The 18,318-nt window shown below is 38.3% G+C and overlaps 1 protein-coding gene across 1 annotated transcript; it reads left to right on the top strand.

The window, feature by feature from the left end:
* Window positions 1–2,909: 2,909 nt before the first annotated feature.
* LOC309573145 (uncharacterized protein C18orf63) lies at window positions 2,910–17,093 on the top strand (the record flags this gene model as incomplete). Its single annotated transcript, XM_082281859.1, has 13 exons — window positions 2,910–3,043; window positions 3,687–3,765; window positions 5,169–5,225; window positions 6,572–6,683; window positions 7,686–7,727; window positions 8,673–8,749; window positions 10,139–10,248; window positions 10,897–10,993; window positions 11,089–11,174; window positions 11,724–11,907; window positions 13,313–14,389; window positions 15,366–15,482; window positions 17,037–17,093. 13 exons carry the CDS (start codon window positions 2,910–2,912, stop codon window positions 17,091–17,093), a joined length of 2,229 nt encoding a protein of 742 aa, XP_082137985.1.
* Window positions 17,094–18,318: the final 1,225 nt, after the last annotated feature.

The raw sequence follows: 18,318 nt of genomic DNA, 5'->3' as shown, positions 1-18,318 counted from the left end.
GACATTCAAAACCGACCCGTACGTGTTCCTGTGAAGCCTGCTCCAGGCGACCCTGCCTTGGCAGGGGCCTTGGCCGAGATGATCTCTAGAGGTCCCTTCCAACCCTAACAATCTGTGATTTTGTGATTCAGGCTCCCTGGGCAGCCTGTTCCAATGCCTCACCACCCTCGCAGTAAAGATTTTTTTCCAAACAGCTAAGCTGAATTATCCTGGCGCCGCTATGGTAAAGCCGACTGACGCCCCGGCTCGGCGAAGAGCTGCCTGTGCCCGGCTAAAGCGCCTTTGCCGCGGGCACACCCAGCGCCGAGCGCGGGCTGAGTTACACCCCGTCACAACGCGGCTGTGCCGGGGCCCTGGCCAGCGCTGTGACCGCCCGAGCACCCTGCCCTCTCCCGCCGGTGTCCCGGCAGGCAGGGGCTGCCCGGGAAGTCGCACACCCTCGCTGAGCCCGGCAGGCGGCAGTGCCCGAAGGCCGGAGGCGCGCGGCTGCCGCTTTTCCCGCGCAGCCCGTGAGGTGATCCGGGCGGGAGCGCTCCTGCCACAGGTGCGCTCTCACAGCTCCTCAAAACCTCCCGGCTGTCGCAGGAGTCCCTCGCCCTGCCTTGGGAGAGTTCTACCGCGGGGCTTGGAGCGAGGCGTCTTCCCTGTGGCACCGCCCTGCTTTGCTTCCAGGTGGGCTGGGGCACAGGGAGCTGCGCCTTCCCCTTCTCTCGGTGAGGCTCTGTCACCGATCCAGCATCCTGTTTCCCTTCAGTTTTGTCTGAGGTAAAACATGTTTCCTTCGCTCTGGTCTTAGATACGTTGGATGGCTTCGCCTGTATTTCAGGCCAGTTTGGATCCCCACATCCTCATGTCACATCCATACACAACTTGGGTCCCTCAGCAGCACTAGCCCCATGGACATGCCCAGGCGTGATTACAGGCTGGATTTGGGATTTTTTTGTAGTATGAAACTTACCCAGTGTGACCTGTCACCCTTCCTCAGAGCTGGTGCTTAACTTGTGCACCCTGAGCCTGAGTGCAGGACAGCTTCATACTTCACTGAATGCCACTGCCATCTTCACATCCTGCCTCAACTTTTCAGTCAGCCTGACAGTAAGAGTAGCTACTCTCCCTCAGACTGGTGTTGTTCCCAGCTTTAATAAGGAGGCTCTTCATTCCGACTTCCTGGTTGTTACTGAAAATTGCAAATATTGCTGCCAAGGTCTGGGGTTTAGTTGCCTATTCTGACAGAAAAGACAGCGATAGCCATTCCCTGACTGATGTTCTGTTCAGCTTAGCAGCAGCTCAGCAACGGTTTCAAGTTCATGTGCTGTGATTATTGGCATGTTAAGTTGTAATTTCTCCCACAAACGTAAAGTCCTCTTGTACAGAGGGCAGTTGTGTATATTTCCAATGATTTATTATCATTAGTTCTTTCTCAACTGGCAGTTCTGTGTTAACTGCTAATTTTCTCTTTATCCTCTCTCCTGGAGGGAGAAGCCTTTTGCAACCACTCTGTCCCATTAGCTTTTAAGATGTCTGGGAAGATTTAACTTAGGCTTAATACAGCAAGTGGTTCCCACAGGGGAGTCGTCCTCAAACAGCAAGCAGGGCACTGGAGCATTGCAGAATGTGTTTTACAACATCTCTGGCACAAAAATCCCCAATAAACCTTATGAAAGCTGAGGACTCAGGTTTTCTTTTCCATGGTTACATAAGGACAAGGGTTTTTTCTCTTTTGTTTAACATGGTCCTTTCCCTTGAGCTGTAGCTTTTGGAATTCTCTGATGAAGTGATAGTCTTGGCTGGCATTTAAAAAAACTCCTATTTTTCATGATTGCTGAAAAAAATTGTTTTCCTTTAAGGTAAGAAACAAGAAAACATTATTTCTTTGAAATTACAATTGTAAAACATTCACCTTGTGATTTTTCTAGGGTATGACTGAGGTTAATCTGTTTCAAGTGTAAAGAAAGCAAAGCAAAATCAGAACAGCAAAGTTATCTTTGACATTGTTCCTGGAAAATATGTTTCCAGTTCATAATTTTTTCATCTGGATTTACAGAATTGCTTTTCAGGTGAATACCTGGTGAGTTCATAAAATTTGGGATTAAAATATTTATTGCTGTCCTCACTGTGCTGGTGAGACCATTTCCCAGAATTGTTTTAGGGTTTGGAGAGGGGAGAAATACTAAACCAGCTTCTTCTGGTGTGCAGTGTTTGTTCCTGGCTTTCTAACTGCTTGACTTTCTTTGAAATACTTTGACTGGAAAAGGTGCTACAGTTAAAAGGTGACTTTTTCTTCAAATAATGAAATGTTAGATTTTTTTTTTTTGTTCCTAAACATTCTAACTCGTTACACTGAGCCTGGCCTGTGCTGCAAAGCAAAGGAGCACAAAACAGGCACCCCACAAGATGGGTAATATGAATTCCTGTTATTCCCATTCACATGTAATTTGTTAGTACAGCATCAAGGGATCATATTCTTAGTCTGAAATTCTGGTTCTTTGGGTTCTTTTTGGTGGTTTTTAGGAAGTTCCAAAAATGATAGAGTTTCAGCACATATGCTCAGTTGATATGGCAATGAACATACATGTGTTCTGTATTCATTCATCCTTGCCTTTACTCTGAATATTTTGGCTCATGCAAATAATTATTTTTTCAAGTATAATGAATTACATATAGCAAAAGGATATTCAGCTGTTTTAGCTGACCAAATTATGTTATACTTTCTATGCATTTCTATATATTTCTATATATTTCTATATATATATGTTATTAGGTAAATGAATAAGCAATTCTTCTGATTATTCGTTTACCTAATAACATATGCTTATAAAGGTCTTTAAACAAATACCTGCCTTATAAAAATAAAATATTTTTTTTATTTTAAGACCCAGGTACTGCTTTGGGGCAATCAACAATATACCATGAATAGCACCAGACACCAGTCTCTATTCTTTGTCAGTCTGCCCGAGCTGCAAAAACTCTGTGCTGCTACAGTAACACTGAGTTCTCAGATACCAGAAACTGAGGCAAGGAGTACACAGATAAAGACTTGCAGGTAAAGAGTTTTGACAGCTGTTATTTCCAGAAGCTGCTAGTGGTTGTTATTCAAATATTTTATTAGCAGTACTAGAATTAACTGTAATAAAATCAGCAAAATTCTTACCAGTGGCAAACAGTACAATATTGTTTAAAATGGGTTTTTTTTTCCTTGGGCAGGGGACTTGCTGTCTATTGGGAAACAAAAAATAAATTTCTGTTATGTTTTAAATTTCATAGGCTAAAACTAACAAATCCACATACTTCAAACTAATGAGTGGTTGAAATTAATGTGTGTTTACCTGCAAAGCTGGAATGCTTCATGTAGGTTGAGACTAAATGAAAAGACTATTTAGAAAACAGATGTATGCTCCTTAGCATTCACCAAGCATTATGTTACTCCCTTTAAAAGAGAAGGGGAGAAATGAGAAATTCTGCCAAAAGGAGCACTTTTGGAGAGCTTCATTCTTGTGCCAAAGGCCTGTAGTCTTAGACCACTGTGGGTCTTCTAGAGCAAGTAACTTGGACTAATCCAATTTATTATACTGAACCAATGGAAACTGATTAAAAGTGGAATGTATTGTTTTTGCAGAAGGTGAGGAAAATAAATTTGTGCTGTGAAAATAAAATATTTTGTAATTTCTTTCTCACCTTTTTTATAGACAATTATTATTCCTGTATCAAGAGATCCTTTCTGCACCTGTTGTTGGGACACTGAATCAAATTTCAGTTGTGATGGCGGTCAGTATCACTGTGTAAATAAGTATCTGTAGTTACAGACTGCTGCAGGTGGGTAGAGGGCACCTCACTCAAAAGAGAGAAGCAGCACTATGTTTTATTGAGGTAAAATAATAATTTGACAGAGTTCGATGGGTCTGATGGAATTTAGCAGTTTCAACTGTGGTCTGGCAAGGTTTAGGAAGTTAAATGCCAAGGTTTGCCTTAACAATTACACATGGAAGAAACATGAAAACTAAGTTAGAATGACTCAGAGAGAGACCAGAAGTGTAAAGAGGGCCCTCCTGTGGAGACATGAGGTTCAGAGTGGATCCCTCTTTGGAATTCCTTTTTGGAGCCTACGCGTGGCTGTATCCAATTGTTGTCTCAGACTTTGTCAACAGTTCATGCCTAATGGAATTATCCCTACAATGTTTATAGCATCTGAATAGTTGCACGGATTAGTAATTCTCCACAGCATAAATTCAGCATGCTTTCAGTCACTTACTGCAGATCACATGTAAGGGGGTCTCTCAACTTTTTGTACGGAAGGATCTCCTAATTTCCAGTATGGAATCTCTAAACTTGAGAGGGGTACCTGCTCAAACTGAGTCACCTGCCCTGCAGGCCAGCTGCCATGCAGTCTGGCATTCTGGGAGTGCTCACATTGGGCCCATCCTGATATTAATATTTAAACGGTGAGTTAGCTGGCTCCTAGTCAATAGAATAGACAAGACAGACGTTTTGATTTAGCGCTTTCTGTACTTTGGTTATCTTGTACTTTTGGGTTTCAAAACCAGCTTTTGCAATATTTTTCAAGACACCTTCACTCCCTTGTACATGAGCCAGGGACTTTCCAGCTTGCAAGTTCATCCCAAGGATGTGAGGCCTGTTGCTTCTTGGTCAGTCTGAACCAAAGTATGTCTAGGGGTCAATTGTATTCATTATGTTACTTTAAGAAGTGTTTTGAGGATCAATGATAAGTAAAAATATTTCATTTAAAGCAAACTTTTGTTTTTGTGCATTAGCAATGTAGAAGGACAACTTAAGTCCTCTACTCCTTTGATGAAATGGCCTTTTAGGATGGTGAACCAATCTGTGGAATGAAGTGGACTCAACTAGTAAAGTGCCACCCAATTCACAATGAGAGAAGCAGACGCAGCATTCTGCTGCTTTGTTTTGGGCAGTCTTTGGCTTGCTTGGCTTGCTTGTTAATGTATCTCTAGCTAGAAATAAGATTACACTATGACAAATGCTGAGCTAATTTTAGTTTTCTCATTTAAAACGCAGGATGAAGTGTTTGCTTAATTATTCCCTTGCATGCTTTTCACAGGCAAAGTCACTGTTGTACCAGAATTTAATTTACAATTTGCTAAAATAACTCTTAATACCAGCCACTTGTTTTATTTTTTTATTGTTACTTTTAGATACCATTTTATGAATCAGGAATATGTCAAGCCTATGTAGAGAGACAAGGAGCTACTGTAAGTGCTGAAATATGACACAGTTCACTGTTACATTTGTCTGCAATTGCTGTTGGCAGAGATGAGTATTTTTCATAGGCCATGCAGTTTCCACTACAGAAGCCAAGTTTCAGGGTGAATAAGTCTGCCCCACAGACAAAATGTGTCCTGTGCATTATGGTATGGTAAGTATACTTTGTCAGAGCCAATAGTTTTAAGAAGTTTGTGAATAATTTCTCTAGATTTCTCTGCTGCAGTGGCATCCTGCTCCTGCTCAGAGGCATTGGGGGTTGACCTCGAGACAACCTTTGGGCCACAGACCTACAGCTCTCCTGCTGGTGTCATCCTCTTCCTCCAATGGGATTGTTCAGGCAGCTGAACTGTCTCCCCATTCACCTGTTGGTTTACCCAGTCTGTATAGGACGGTCTCAGGGAAACAAAACAAAAGCACAGAGAAGAAATTGAACCCCTGACCTTAACAGCTGATGTATTTTTAGACCATTATGCATATAATTTACTATCTTCTAGTATGCAACATCTGTGGGGTTTATGAATGTATGTGTGGAGGCACTAAAATTGCTGAGCCAAAAGACTGGTTGTAAGCAAAGCCAGTAGCTCTCATAATTCATTTGCACAGCCAGTTGGGTGTATTTTAATTTGTTCCAAGAAGTGCAAATGCATATGCAGATTAGTAAGACATATACTGTTCAAATATGCTTACCTTACAGAACTGCTTTATGTTGATACATGTAGGTGACCTGTCATTGTTAGGTTTTCCAACATCAGCAGATTGGTAGTACCAAGCAGTTCCTTGTAGGATTTATTAGAAACATCCCTCTGGAGGTGTACTCCTTAACTCTTTTTAACCTACTGTAATTCATTTCTTGACTAATGCTGATGGTCAAGAGAAAGCTCTGCAGAACAGGCAGGCAAGCAGAGCTGCCGGGGGAGCAAAGCTACATTTATCTACTGTGATTGCCAGAAAATGTCTCAGGTCTTGAGTCTGACAGCAGAGGTAACATCAGCTTTGGATGTTGTGCCTGTAGTCTGGAAGGAGTTGCAGATCTAGTAGAGTACTCCAGAGGGTACAATTAATCTTTTCCCCAAGTCTATTATCAGCCCTGTGAAAACATTCTGGAACTGTAGTGCACCTCACTTTGATGGCATGTGAAATCTAAATGCCTACATCAAATACTGTGCTAACTTCCTCTTGTAGCTAAGTAGATGAAAGCTAAAGGTGTGTGGCATATACTAGGATTTGGCTCCAAGATGCAGTAGCAGTACATTTGCTGAAATTTTGACTGAAGCCTTTAAAAAATTTTGTTAAATTATTAAAAATGTATGTTTCTTTTTGTCACTGTTTTTAGATGGAAGCGCCACAAACAGTTACTCCAGGTCTTCTCCAAACCTGTCTCTCTTACACCCTTACAGCCCGACTTGCACCCAGATGGAACAAGGCTGGTCATCTCTTGGTGCAAGGTATTTGAATCACTTGGGTCAGGGATCAAGCATTTAGTTTTCAGTTCTTTATTGTTACATTTATTTTCCATCATTTAAATTCTGTAATTATTTCATGTATTATAATAAATAGTTTCATTCCTTTATCCTATTACTTTTTTTCTTTATTTGCACTTTTATTGTTTTGTTATTGAAGTTCAATGACTCAGGTTAATATTTTGAATGGACATGCCATTCACCTTTTCATCTTCTTCCTTGTCTTTGTAATAGATCAAATAATTATGTCAACTGAATGCAGTGTACCAGATGAACAATTTCCAAACCAAATATTGTTGGACAGTGAATGTCTTCTAAAAATTTGGCCTGTTTTTCAGATTCATGCTTTCAGCAGTGGCACTTCTGCACATGGTTGGCAGGCTCTTCTAAACAGAAGTGGCTTTCTGTCAGACCCTCTCTTTCTACAAAGCTCTGTCTTTTTTGGATCATAGTTGCTTTGCCTGACATCTCTCTGCTAACTCCTGTGTAGTATACACGTGAATTACCAAAGTATGGAAAACCAGATGTACTTGACATACTGCAGCGTGCTCGTATGAAGTAGAGAAATCGTATACATCATTTCAAATATACACTGAGAAAAGTGTGCATGTAGTTATCTTATTTCTAGCCACAGTAACAACAGCACCCTGTTCTCAGTATCTTTAAAATATATGGGTCTCAGAATGAAATCAGCTGATTCAGGAGTAGCAGCTGAAAGTAGAGGGTTAGGAGGAAAAAGTGATGTATAGATTGCTGCCCACTAATGTATTTTTATGTATTTCTCTCTTTCTTATAGAAGATGTTAATGAATCAGTGAAAAGTTAATTGATAGAGGGAATTTTCTCTCCTTAGAAGGAACACACCTGTCAGCATTTGTGACAGACACAAACAAAACTGTGTGATTTCTCTTTTTCTTTTTTTTTTTTTTGCATAAAGACTTTAGACATAGGATTTAGAAAATAATGTCTGTCTATTCTATTTATTAAGGGAAGGACTTTTTGTCTCATTCAGGAAGGCAAAATGCTGTTGGTAAGTACAATATTCTGTTAATGGTAAAGTTGAGAGAGCAAGGTAAAGGTAAGTAAGTACTTTCATACTGCCACAATCTAGGTATTACCAGCACAGTGTCTTTGGTTTTCATTCTGAAATAACTTCTGTCAAAATACACTTGGTGGCAGGTGATGTTCTGTCTGTAATAGTTGTCAGCTCAACTGAACCTTTGAAAAATTACCCACAAAGAAGATAATTTTTATACTAACAATCTACAGCCTTAGATTGACATTTGCCATTTTAAAGTTATAATTATTGCAATTAAATGCACTTGCCTCAAATTATGAGTCTTGCAAATGATGTGAAAGTTCCATAACAACAGAGAGGAAAATGAGCTTCAGTGACTGTCCAGTGTACATTATGTTTGCTGTTCACAAAAGTGAAGTCACAAACCATGCTGTTTCGCTATTGCAAAAATTACAAAGTAGTATTTTTATTCCACTATAAAAGTTAAAGATTACATTTGGGGATGCTGGAGCCTAAATTTGTAGCAGAGATATATGTTGAGGAACTCAGAGCTCAGCGAAAGTTTTGGAGGTGTGTCCATAAATGCTTGCCTTGCTTGTTTAGTCTTTCCTATTGACAGCTCCTGGGTGGAAAATACTGGGCTGAATGACTCAGTGCAGCAAATGGCTATATGAACTACATTTGCTTTGAAAATGGGTGTTTGTGTATCAAGGATAAGAGTATCAAGCACACAGTTCCACAGCCAGCCTTGAGTTTCTAAGTTCCTGTATGACAGTAATTCATTATTATTTTTATTTTTCATAGTTTTTAATTTCCATGCTGAGCAAGTCTAGCTTTTGATTTTCAAACACAGCATTTTGACTAACAATTACCTAAATAAATATTTGGGTTAGCTTTCTGTCTAAGAGATGAGCTGTAATTCAAAACAGGATGTTGTGCTTTTTTTTTTCAATTTAGTTATAGACCTCAATGTGTCAGAGAGACAGCTTTGCATCAGTGTGGAGCCTTGCTCAATTCGGCTGCCACCCCCTGAGGTATAAGCCAGTTATATTTTCTGTGACTGTGTTTGTTTTATTAATCTTTATCTTCTTTTCTGTTAGGTGACTTCCAGTTAGCATGATGGGGATACAAGTGCTTATTTCTGATTGCACTGAGACATTGACCATATTCATTGACTATCTGCACAGGTTATAAAAGCGTAACATCCATATCGTATCTATATTAATGCATTCTAGCAAGCACTGTAAAACTGAGATTCAATGCTAGGAGAGCTTTCAAAAATGCCAACAGAATATAGCAGTGAAGTGTCTTTGTGACTCTAGATTACTTTCTAACAGTGTTTTCTAGAAAGCTTTCAGTCACACTGTAGTACATAGAGAGTTTTGAGTAACAACAGTGCAACTACAGGTGAGTTGTCAGCACCATGATCAAAGTCCCTTTATATGGTTATTATGAAATCTGCTTAATTTCTAAGCAGCCAGGACTATGCTGCTTGTAAGTATAATTAATACATTGTTTAAGAAATCATGGTTGAGGTTGAAAATTTGTCATCCTTTTTGACAGCCATGTCACCTGTGGTGAAAATGTCCATACAAGCAGGGCATATTTGTCAGGTTTGCTGGTTTCTTCTAAAATAAGTATTTCTGATTCAAACTCTTCTTTGTTGGAATAGAAGAAGAGGATTCTTTCTGAGACCTGCTTGGGACAGCATAAACATTTAAGCTATCTATAGGAATCCAGCTCCCAAATAATACAGACCAATGATGGAAAAAAAATCATGATGTGGCTTTATTAGACGTTTTCTCCTTTCAATACTTTTCTAAAACAGAAATGGCCAGACTTTATTGTCTTGTGAATAAATGAAAACTCTGGTAGACCACAGAAAGATAAAATGTTTCTCAAATCTCAGTCTTTGATTGTCACCTACAGTCAAATTCTGACATTGTGAAAAAGTATGGTATTTTTTTAACTTCTCAGAGGATGAAACTGCATGTCCCATTAATTCTGTTCCTTGGATATTTGCACATGCTTAGGCAAAGTGACACCCACAGTTACTAGAATGTCAAGCATGGGTTTCTGATTTGAATTTTAAAAAATATGCATGGAGTTCTCAAACTGAGAGCTGTCTCAGTTTGAGAAATACCTTCTAAACACTTATTAAACCATTTCAAAAAAGTTTAAATCTCTCTGACTTCAATAAACTTTAAGCCTTGTACTTGCATGGCTTGTGGAAGTGTAGGCTCTAACATAAGATAATGTGTTGGTGATGGGAATATCTTCTGGAATAATAAATCTGTGAGAGCTGATGAAAGAATAATAATGTATTAAGTTTCAGTGTCTTGTGATACACAATTATTTTTGAAAATTTTAAATTTGTACTGCTGTATAATTATTTGCAAGTAAACTTTCTTTTCTGTTTTAAGCTGGGAGATTTTGATATTTCAGCAAACACTGTAAAGCTGTTTGACAGCAATGAAAATACAGTTATTCAACAACATTCCATATTAAGTAACTGGTGCTATGTTTTGCCAAGGTAGGAATCTGTTTACATTTCAGCAGAAATAAACATTTCCCAGAATATTTGCCCTACAAACTGTGAATTTGATACTAGTGATAAGAATACTTCTGTTTTAGAGTCTGAGTTATATTCAGGAATCTTTTTATTTTTTTTTTTGTTTCTGTTATCTCATTGTTAAGGAAAATAAGAAAAAAAATCAACTAATCATAAATTACACATTTAAATACTATTTCAATTTTACTAATCTTTGTGCTACTTCTGTGGTATGCAAGAACATCACAAACACAATTTTAGCTAAGTGTCAATTTGAGGAAAAAGTATTTCCACCTTTGCCACAAATCACCTCTATCTTTACCTATGATTTTTCACCATTAAATATAAGAGAAGTAATTATGATATTTGCTTTTGTTCTACATTCATGGCTAGCGAGGGTTGAAGAGAAATTGCACTTGTAGGAGTCAAATTCTTTTCCATACTTCAGGAAATATTGTTATTGTTATGTGATAAACTTATAAGCTAAAGGTATTAGTCCTCAAAACATAAAAATAATCTCTAAATACTTTGAATGCCAAAAATAAGATTTTTTTTTTCCAAAAGACCATTATATTTTCAGCTGGATTTTATGACACCTTTTCTAAGCATCCCTTCTTTACCTGTGCACAGCATGAAAATGGGTCAGATCATAAACATCAGCCACATAATTCCTCCAGAATCTCCTTTCCATTCATATAAAGATTTTCAGATGCACTGGAAGAGTCTGGTAAGAAACACATACACTGCTTTCATTTTTCCCTCCCTTTTTTGTATTTATTGAGTTTGTCCTTGTAATACCTGTTTGTATTTGGTTTATCTAAGTATGGATATATTCTTCCTGAGGATCTTGAAGAGACAAAAATATACTTGAGTGTTTACTTCAAACCAATAGGGGAAAGGTTCTTCACGTATCCTTTCAGAATATATTTGTTATGTTTCCTTTCCTACGCTTCTAGCTCTGCTTTTCATTTTTGAATGTGGCGCATTTTCCTGTTTCATAATTTCATAGAAGCCAGAGAGAAGTGTTTCACTAGACAAACTGAAACAAAATGTTTAGTCAAGTCTCTGTCCCAGTATTGAATAATAGGAAGTCAAATAGAACAATTTCCTTCATGGCTTCCATAAACTTGATAATGCCATTCTAAATGCTGATGTAGATGAAAGAGTTAAATTCCTGTAAAAGTGTGGCCCACACAGATTTCTTTTAAAGAGAATTTTCCTGCCAGGAAAGAATAGTCTAAGGATTACCTTTATTGAGTAATCTTTGCTATCCTAGGTTAGTGTGGTATAATTGTGAAGTCCTGTAACTTTGTAACCTTCAGGCCCTTAAGGAACTAAGTGCTTTTGTTCACCTTTTAAAAAAAACTTTAGACATGTTCATGTTTTCTTCTCAATGAAGATGATTAATAATTATAGAATTGTAAAGAAACTTGTTATATACCTGAACACTTACTCAGGTACCCTTTAAGTTGCATTCGAAGTCAGCCAGTGCAGTATTTCCCTAGAACAGATGCAGAAAGTGTAATGAACTCTTTTCTTTCTGACATGAAGAGCAATTTTTCACAACTGTGTGGATTTCCAGTAAAGATGACAAGTAAAGCACTTTATGCTGCAAAGGAACTCTCCAGGGCTTCAGTGCATGTAAGGCTTTTTTATAAACATATTAATGGTACTTACTTTTTCACGGTATGAAGTGGTCTTTATCATATTCAGAGCACAGAAAGAGCATATAACTATTCTTTTCACAGCAAACTATCAATCCTGTAACTTTTAATTCATGTGTAAGTAAAAGCTACAGTATTTGCCATGGTAAAGGTATTATTGACATTATAAATACATTAAAAAATGGACTTGGTGTTAATTAGTTGCTATCAGTATTTGCAGTTCAATAGATGTTTTTTTTACAGTTGGATATCCAGAACTTTCTCAAATCTCTTCCATAATAATAACAACAACAGTAAGAACAACAACAATGACAGTAGCATTATCACTGTTGTCACTATTACAAGGGCATTGAATGGCAGGACAAGGAGGAATGGCTTTAAACTGACAGAAGGTAGATTTAGATTTGATATTAGGAAGAAATTTTTGCTGTGAACATGGTCAGGCACCGGAACAGGTTGTCCATAGAACTTGTGGATTCCCCATCCCTGGAATTGTTCAAGGCTAGGCTGGATGGGGCTCTGAGCAACCTGGTCTAGTGAAAGTTGTCCATGCCCATGGCAGTGGGTCTGGAACTAGATGATCTGTCAGGTCCCTTCCAACCCAAACCATTCATGATTCTATTATTATTATTATTATTATTACAATTAATTTTAAAATAAAAAGAAAACTATGTGGACATAAGCATTTTAAAACACTCAAGCTGTAAGATTTACCCCATGTCTGGTGATGGAAAGGAGGCAAGTAATCCAAACTCCTTTAATTTGAGGTTGTGTCAAAGGCTGAGACTCAAATTTCTTTGGTAGTAGTGAGTGAAAAAAGAAATGAAGTAATTAATTCTAAACAAAGAATAGTGACAGAAGTTGCAGAGGTTCTAAAATACTATAATCCTCTTTCAGAAAGCAGTTCCTGTTTGTCTCTCCAGTGATCAAAGCTAGAATGGGTTCTCTGTGTCATCTGCAGTTTTTATAGACATCCAAACTGTCTTTTGCTCAGAATAGAGATGCTCTTAGAAGTCTTCCGAGTTGAGGAAGCCCTGTCAGTCAAACCCTCTGCAGACCCCCTCAAAAGGGGTAGGCATTATCCAGTTGGAAAACACTAAACCAAGATAATTACTTCTAATTTAAGTCTTTCCTTCTGAGAAATACAATATTCTAGCATAGTTTATAAGCAAAGAACTGGAGGAGGATTTAAAAAATACCTTTAATTTATAGTGACAACTAAATATTGTTTGAAAATATAGTAATTCTAATTCAAAACACGTAATTTTATGCTTCTATACTGTGATGTGTATTGGGTTGATATCATATAGTGATGCATTAGGTGGCACTATCAGATCTTTAAATCCAGTTTATTAAATTTAGCAGCTCTTGTTGTGTTGCAGGAAATAAAACCTAAGCATACGAAATTGGACGGTGAGATGGTTTGTGTAGTATCTCTAACGCAGGCTCCTCCAAGGAAACAGACTTTGCCTGGAATTCCTTCACCGTGCAGTACGGAGAACAGCCACTGGATGGAGCGTTTGATCAAAGAGCCGGGAGCCCACAGTTTTTCGAGTAGCAGTAGGAGTACAGGAGGGGTTAGCATTGGAGCAACCGAGAAATCAATGAGCTACAAGCAAATACCAGGAGTACCACAGTTATCAACTGCAAAATCTTTAGGAACACCTGAAAACTCAGCCTTTGAATCCACACCCCCAAAAGTCAGCAAAATTATACCAATTTTCAAGGGAAAGTTGATGCAAATGAATGGAAAGATCACAAATCAAATAGATAGGAAGAAAAGGGAAAATGCTGAAAGGCATTCACCAATAAAAAGTGTGGGTGTTTCATCTTCTGTGCTGTCTGTGCACAAGTCCAGCAGAACTCAGGTTTTCAAACACCTTCAACATATGCCAGTCAAAAATCCTACTGACAGCAGTGTGCTTCAGGTAAAGAACACGAAGACACAGGCAAAACATGGTACACCCATATTCCGATGGAAAACCCAGTCTGGTGGACAAATTGTTAACTCTGATTTTTCTGAAAACTCAGCTTCAGCTGAGAATCCAAGTGAAGTCAATCACAAAAAGGCAAATTCTCCCTTCTTTCTTAAGAATGTTGGGCCAGTGCTTCAGAAGTCAAACACCAGTCCATGTCTGAATACATATGAATCTCCTACTTCCAGTGCAAGAAGGGGAAAAAAGTTTGCAAGTCAAAATACTACTCAAGTTCTTGAGAAACAACACCAGTCAAAGGAAGTGCATTTGCAGATTTGTAAATTAGACAATGAAATGACAAATTCTAGTTTGTCACTGCAACAAACAAAGAGATCAAATAAAGGAGCTGGGTTAAATATTCATGAATCTGTCTTCAAACATACAGTGTGCATGGCCAAAAGTGAAGAAAACAAAGCAGCATGCCACTCTAAGGACTGTATTGCTGAGACAACCAGTCATCATTCCAAACCTAACTTTGAACAGGTACAGTAAAGAACAGGGCTCATCCTCACTGCTTCTCACAAATTCGAGAACAACGTTAAGCAATAAAAAGCATGGCTTTCATTATGTTCTACCATCATTCTAAATATAATTTCCTAAAATTCTACCATATAACTTAATGTTTTCAGCCACTGCTGCTTTTTTTTCTGAAAAGGAAGATGATTTACTGTGTTTTGTGAAATACACATTTCTTTTATTTGGGACTTTTATGGTGAGGTAATTAGTTTTCCTTTGTTTAAAACAGTTTATCCAGATCTGTGTGAGGTTAACATGGTGACATTTTTTTGGTGTTCAGTCTCTCTTCATATGAAACCATATTAATGGAATAATTCCTTCCTCCTGAAAGGAATCTCAAACCTCATCAATTGTGTAGTGCTGACAGCAGTTATGTGTAAAGCATTGTGCTGTTAGACAAATATGGAAGTTTTACAAATACAAGTTTAATTACAATTTCACAAAAAGCACAAGTTGCAACAGGAAAAAATCCCACTGGACATGAGGAAAAAAATGTTCAGTGTGAGAATGGTCAACTACTAGAAAAAGTTGCAGAGGGAAGTTTTTGGGTTTGTTAGCTTTTCAGATTCTCAGAACTTGACTGAGTCAAGCTGATCTATTTTTGGAGTTAGCTCTGTTTTGAGTAAAAGTTATGATTACATGACAGCTAGAAGTACTTTACAACCTAATTTTTCTGTGATTCTCCCTGCATTTCAATGAAATAAATAGTTGAGCTGATTTCAGTGAAATTTTTATGTGGGTGGTACCCCATATACCAGGGACATGGATGAAATGTCTTGTGCTTATCACTTTTTTCATCTATAAAATGTAGTTTGGAAGGTTATCTCAGCTTTGTGTGATGGGGCGCCTTTTGAAAAAGTAGGTAATTTTAACAGTCAGAAAAAGTATTCAAAATGTTGTGGGGTGTTTTTGCTAATGAAGGTATAAACTTCTATACTTTAAGACAATTACAGTGAACAAGTATCTGACGTGTGAAACACTGACCTCAAAACCGACTTTGCCAGTCAAGGAGAGCAACATGGAAGCACCTGTAAAGAAAGGTTGTGCCAGAAGAAGACAGGTAACCACCCCCCCTGCCCCATGCACTCCTTAATCCAGTCCAGAAGGACCTGAATTAAGAGATAAAAAAGATATTTTAAAATTTTTAGCATGTTCCAATTAAAATGGGCAGGCTAAGAAATCTTACTGAACTCTCTGTATAAAATTAACCTTAACCAGGATAAAATTAGCAGTAACCATTGGGTATGATACTGTCACTTGAAGAGTTCATTTAAAATGTTAGTCTCTGGGAAGAGATGCTATTGAAATGTTCAATGACATTAATGTTTCTGAAGCAGATTTTCTAATTCTACAGAAAACAGTTTTATCCTGCCCAGTATAACTCTGGGCATTCTCAGTGGCTCTGTGAGTTTTTCATCTAGAGGACTTGAATTAAGCAATGTTCTGTAGAAATGACATCTTGTTTTGTTATGGTTTTAAAGCCAAATACAAGACAGTTCTGGAAGTTTTAACTGTAATTAAAAGAACAAAGGCTGTGCTTTCTGTGCAGTTCAGAAAAAGGCCAGTACAGCAACCCCAGGGGCCAGCTGCAGGAATACACTCATACCCCAGAGCTCAAACTGCAGCAGGGAAGAGAGGAGTTTGTGTGGGAAGCGCCAGCCCAGCTGCTCTGAGCTGGCCACATCCAACTGCAGCTGGGAAAGGCCCTTCCACAGGGCCACCACTGAATCACTGGTTACACAGGCTCAGCACTGCAGTGCTACAGCAGTAGAGTCAGTCTCACAAGGAGAAGAAAACCAGCAGCTAAAAATAGCTGTTTATAAGAATAACCCACAGGGGTCTGGGTATTGAGGGGAGACTTCCACCACAATACAAATTAATGAAGTCCTTTGCCTGCCACTGGGAATGACTCAGACACACCAGGGCTTGTGATCATGGAGAGCTTGTAGCTGGTCTGGCAGCACTGCTGGAATGGGGAAGGGGCACTACCCTGTCCTAGTCAGTAGTCACAAGTGCCACATGCATTCCTCACCCTCCAGGCAGGCTGTGACTAGCACAGGCCTGAGCCCTGCAAGCTACTTTTGGGAAGTATCAGGAGACAGCAAGTTCTCACTGCCACACTGCCACTGCAGTGCTGCCACTGCTGGACTCAAGGGAGGTGGATGCACAGCTCTCAGGAAGTTTCAGTGGTGTGTCAGGAATAGGAAAGACTTGTCTGTTAACTGGGGTAGGATGGACTCTGATACTTACTGAGCTGATTCCTCCCGTCCCCAGATTAAAATATAATGGTGCTGACTGGGGACACTGCTAAACACATCTCTGAAGAGTAAGACTTTGTCATTACCTCAAGAATGATCAGTTGGTTTTGAAAGTCATGGTAGCTAGAATGTAAAGGGTATTTTCAAAGTAGCTGTAGTCCTAATTATTCAGTCGCTGTACTTATACTTTAAATTGTTGGAAAACAGAATCTTTTATTAATTACTTCTTATTCAATTAAGCATTTCACTCAGAAACAACTTTTTTTTTTTGTTGAACTGTTAGCTTAGTATTGCTGCTTCATTTGCTTTACTGGTTTTTGCCCTTTTCTGTTTGTTTGTCTTGTTTTTGTGAGCAGAAAGAAGAAGGTTATTCAAAGTTAAAGAGAGCCAAAAGAAGTAAACCTTCTACCTAACGTGTTCTGGAGTATTGAAAGAAAACTCTGGGTACATTTATTGTGAATTTTAAATATTTTATTAAAATAATATCACACCTGTAATAGTTCCTATGCTTTTGTATCTTGATGATGATATCAGCTGTCTACAAAGGAATCACTTTACTAAAGAAATGGCTTCTAGGGAAAACTGATAAGGCAACAGAAGCTAAGGACACTAGCAAATAAAGCTTTGTGCTTTCATAGTGAAACAAGCAATGTTTTTAAAAAAGGCATTTTGTACTTACTAGAACTTAGAGTTTGACATAAATTTGTATTTTGACTGGCTCATTTTTCTCTCAGACTAAAATAAACCTGGTTTTTGGGCTTCAAAGTTTCATTTGAATCTGAGCTGAAGTTAAACCCAAAACCATTATAGTGGAGCTGTGTATATTATGTGGCATCATTACAAGAAATGGGGTGACTAAATGCTCTTGTGTTGCTGAGATCTAATCAAAGGACAAAATTGCTTCTCATAAAAATGGAATAAATTTAGTTTTGTGACAAGATATTTCAACCAACGTTGTGGATGGTTTTCAATAACAGTCTTGCAGGATAAAACAAGCTTGTCCTTTGAATGTTCCTTTGATTATTAAGAATACAGCATTAGGATATAGTATAAGAACCTCACCATGTTTAAGGACTGAATGCCTATCACAAGTTATCAGCTGTAAAACATCCAGGAAGGAGTAGTCTGTATGGTTAACTGTTTCAGAGATAAATAGAAGTATATTTATTCAAATGAAAATATTGATGTAAGCAAGATGGTCACACAGACAGAACAGCACAAACGTCTATTTTACAAAGCAAATAGAAAAACAGAGCAATAAAGAAACAAAATATAAACTGTACATCATCAATATCAACTGTACATCTGGCTTTTAGCTTCAATGGAAGTAGCCAAACAAGTAGCCAAATGTGCTTTTTGTCTCTGAGATGCACTTTATGTCCTTCCTTTCCTTATTTGGGTATATTTTCTCCAGTGAACATATATATCAGTTGTATGTTTTTCCTAAAGAAAATCTGTGTTTTGGATGGCAGCTTTCCATCTATGGCCTTCATACTTTGGTATTCAGCATATTCTGTTCCTGGGTTTAGCGTTTCATCTCTCCTGCTTCAAGCCAGGCAGTTCAGGCATGGTCCTTCTTCAGTGGTGATCTATTTTAGTGATCAGTACAGATATCCATGGGTCCAAAATCTGTGACTT

The sequence above is a fragment of the Coloeus monedula genome, assembly GCF_965178545.1.
Source record: "Coloeus monedula genome assembly, chromosome: 1".
NCBI lineage: Eukaryota > Metazoa > Chordata > Aves > Passeriformes > Corvidae > Coloeus > Coloeus monedula.
The sequence above is the reverse complement of the archived record's forward strand: the minus strand, read 5'-3'. Positions and strand labels throughout refer to the sequence as shown.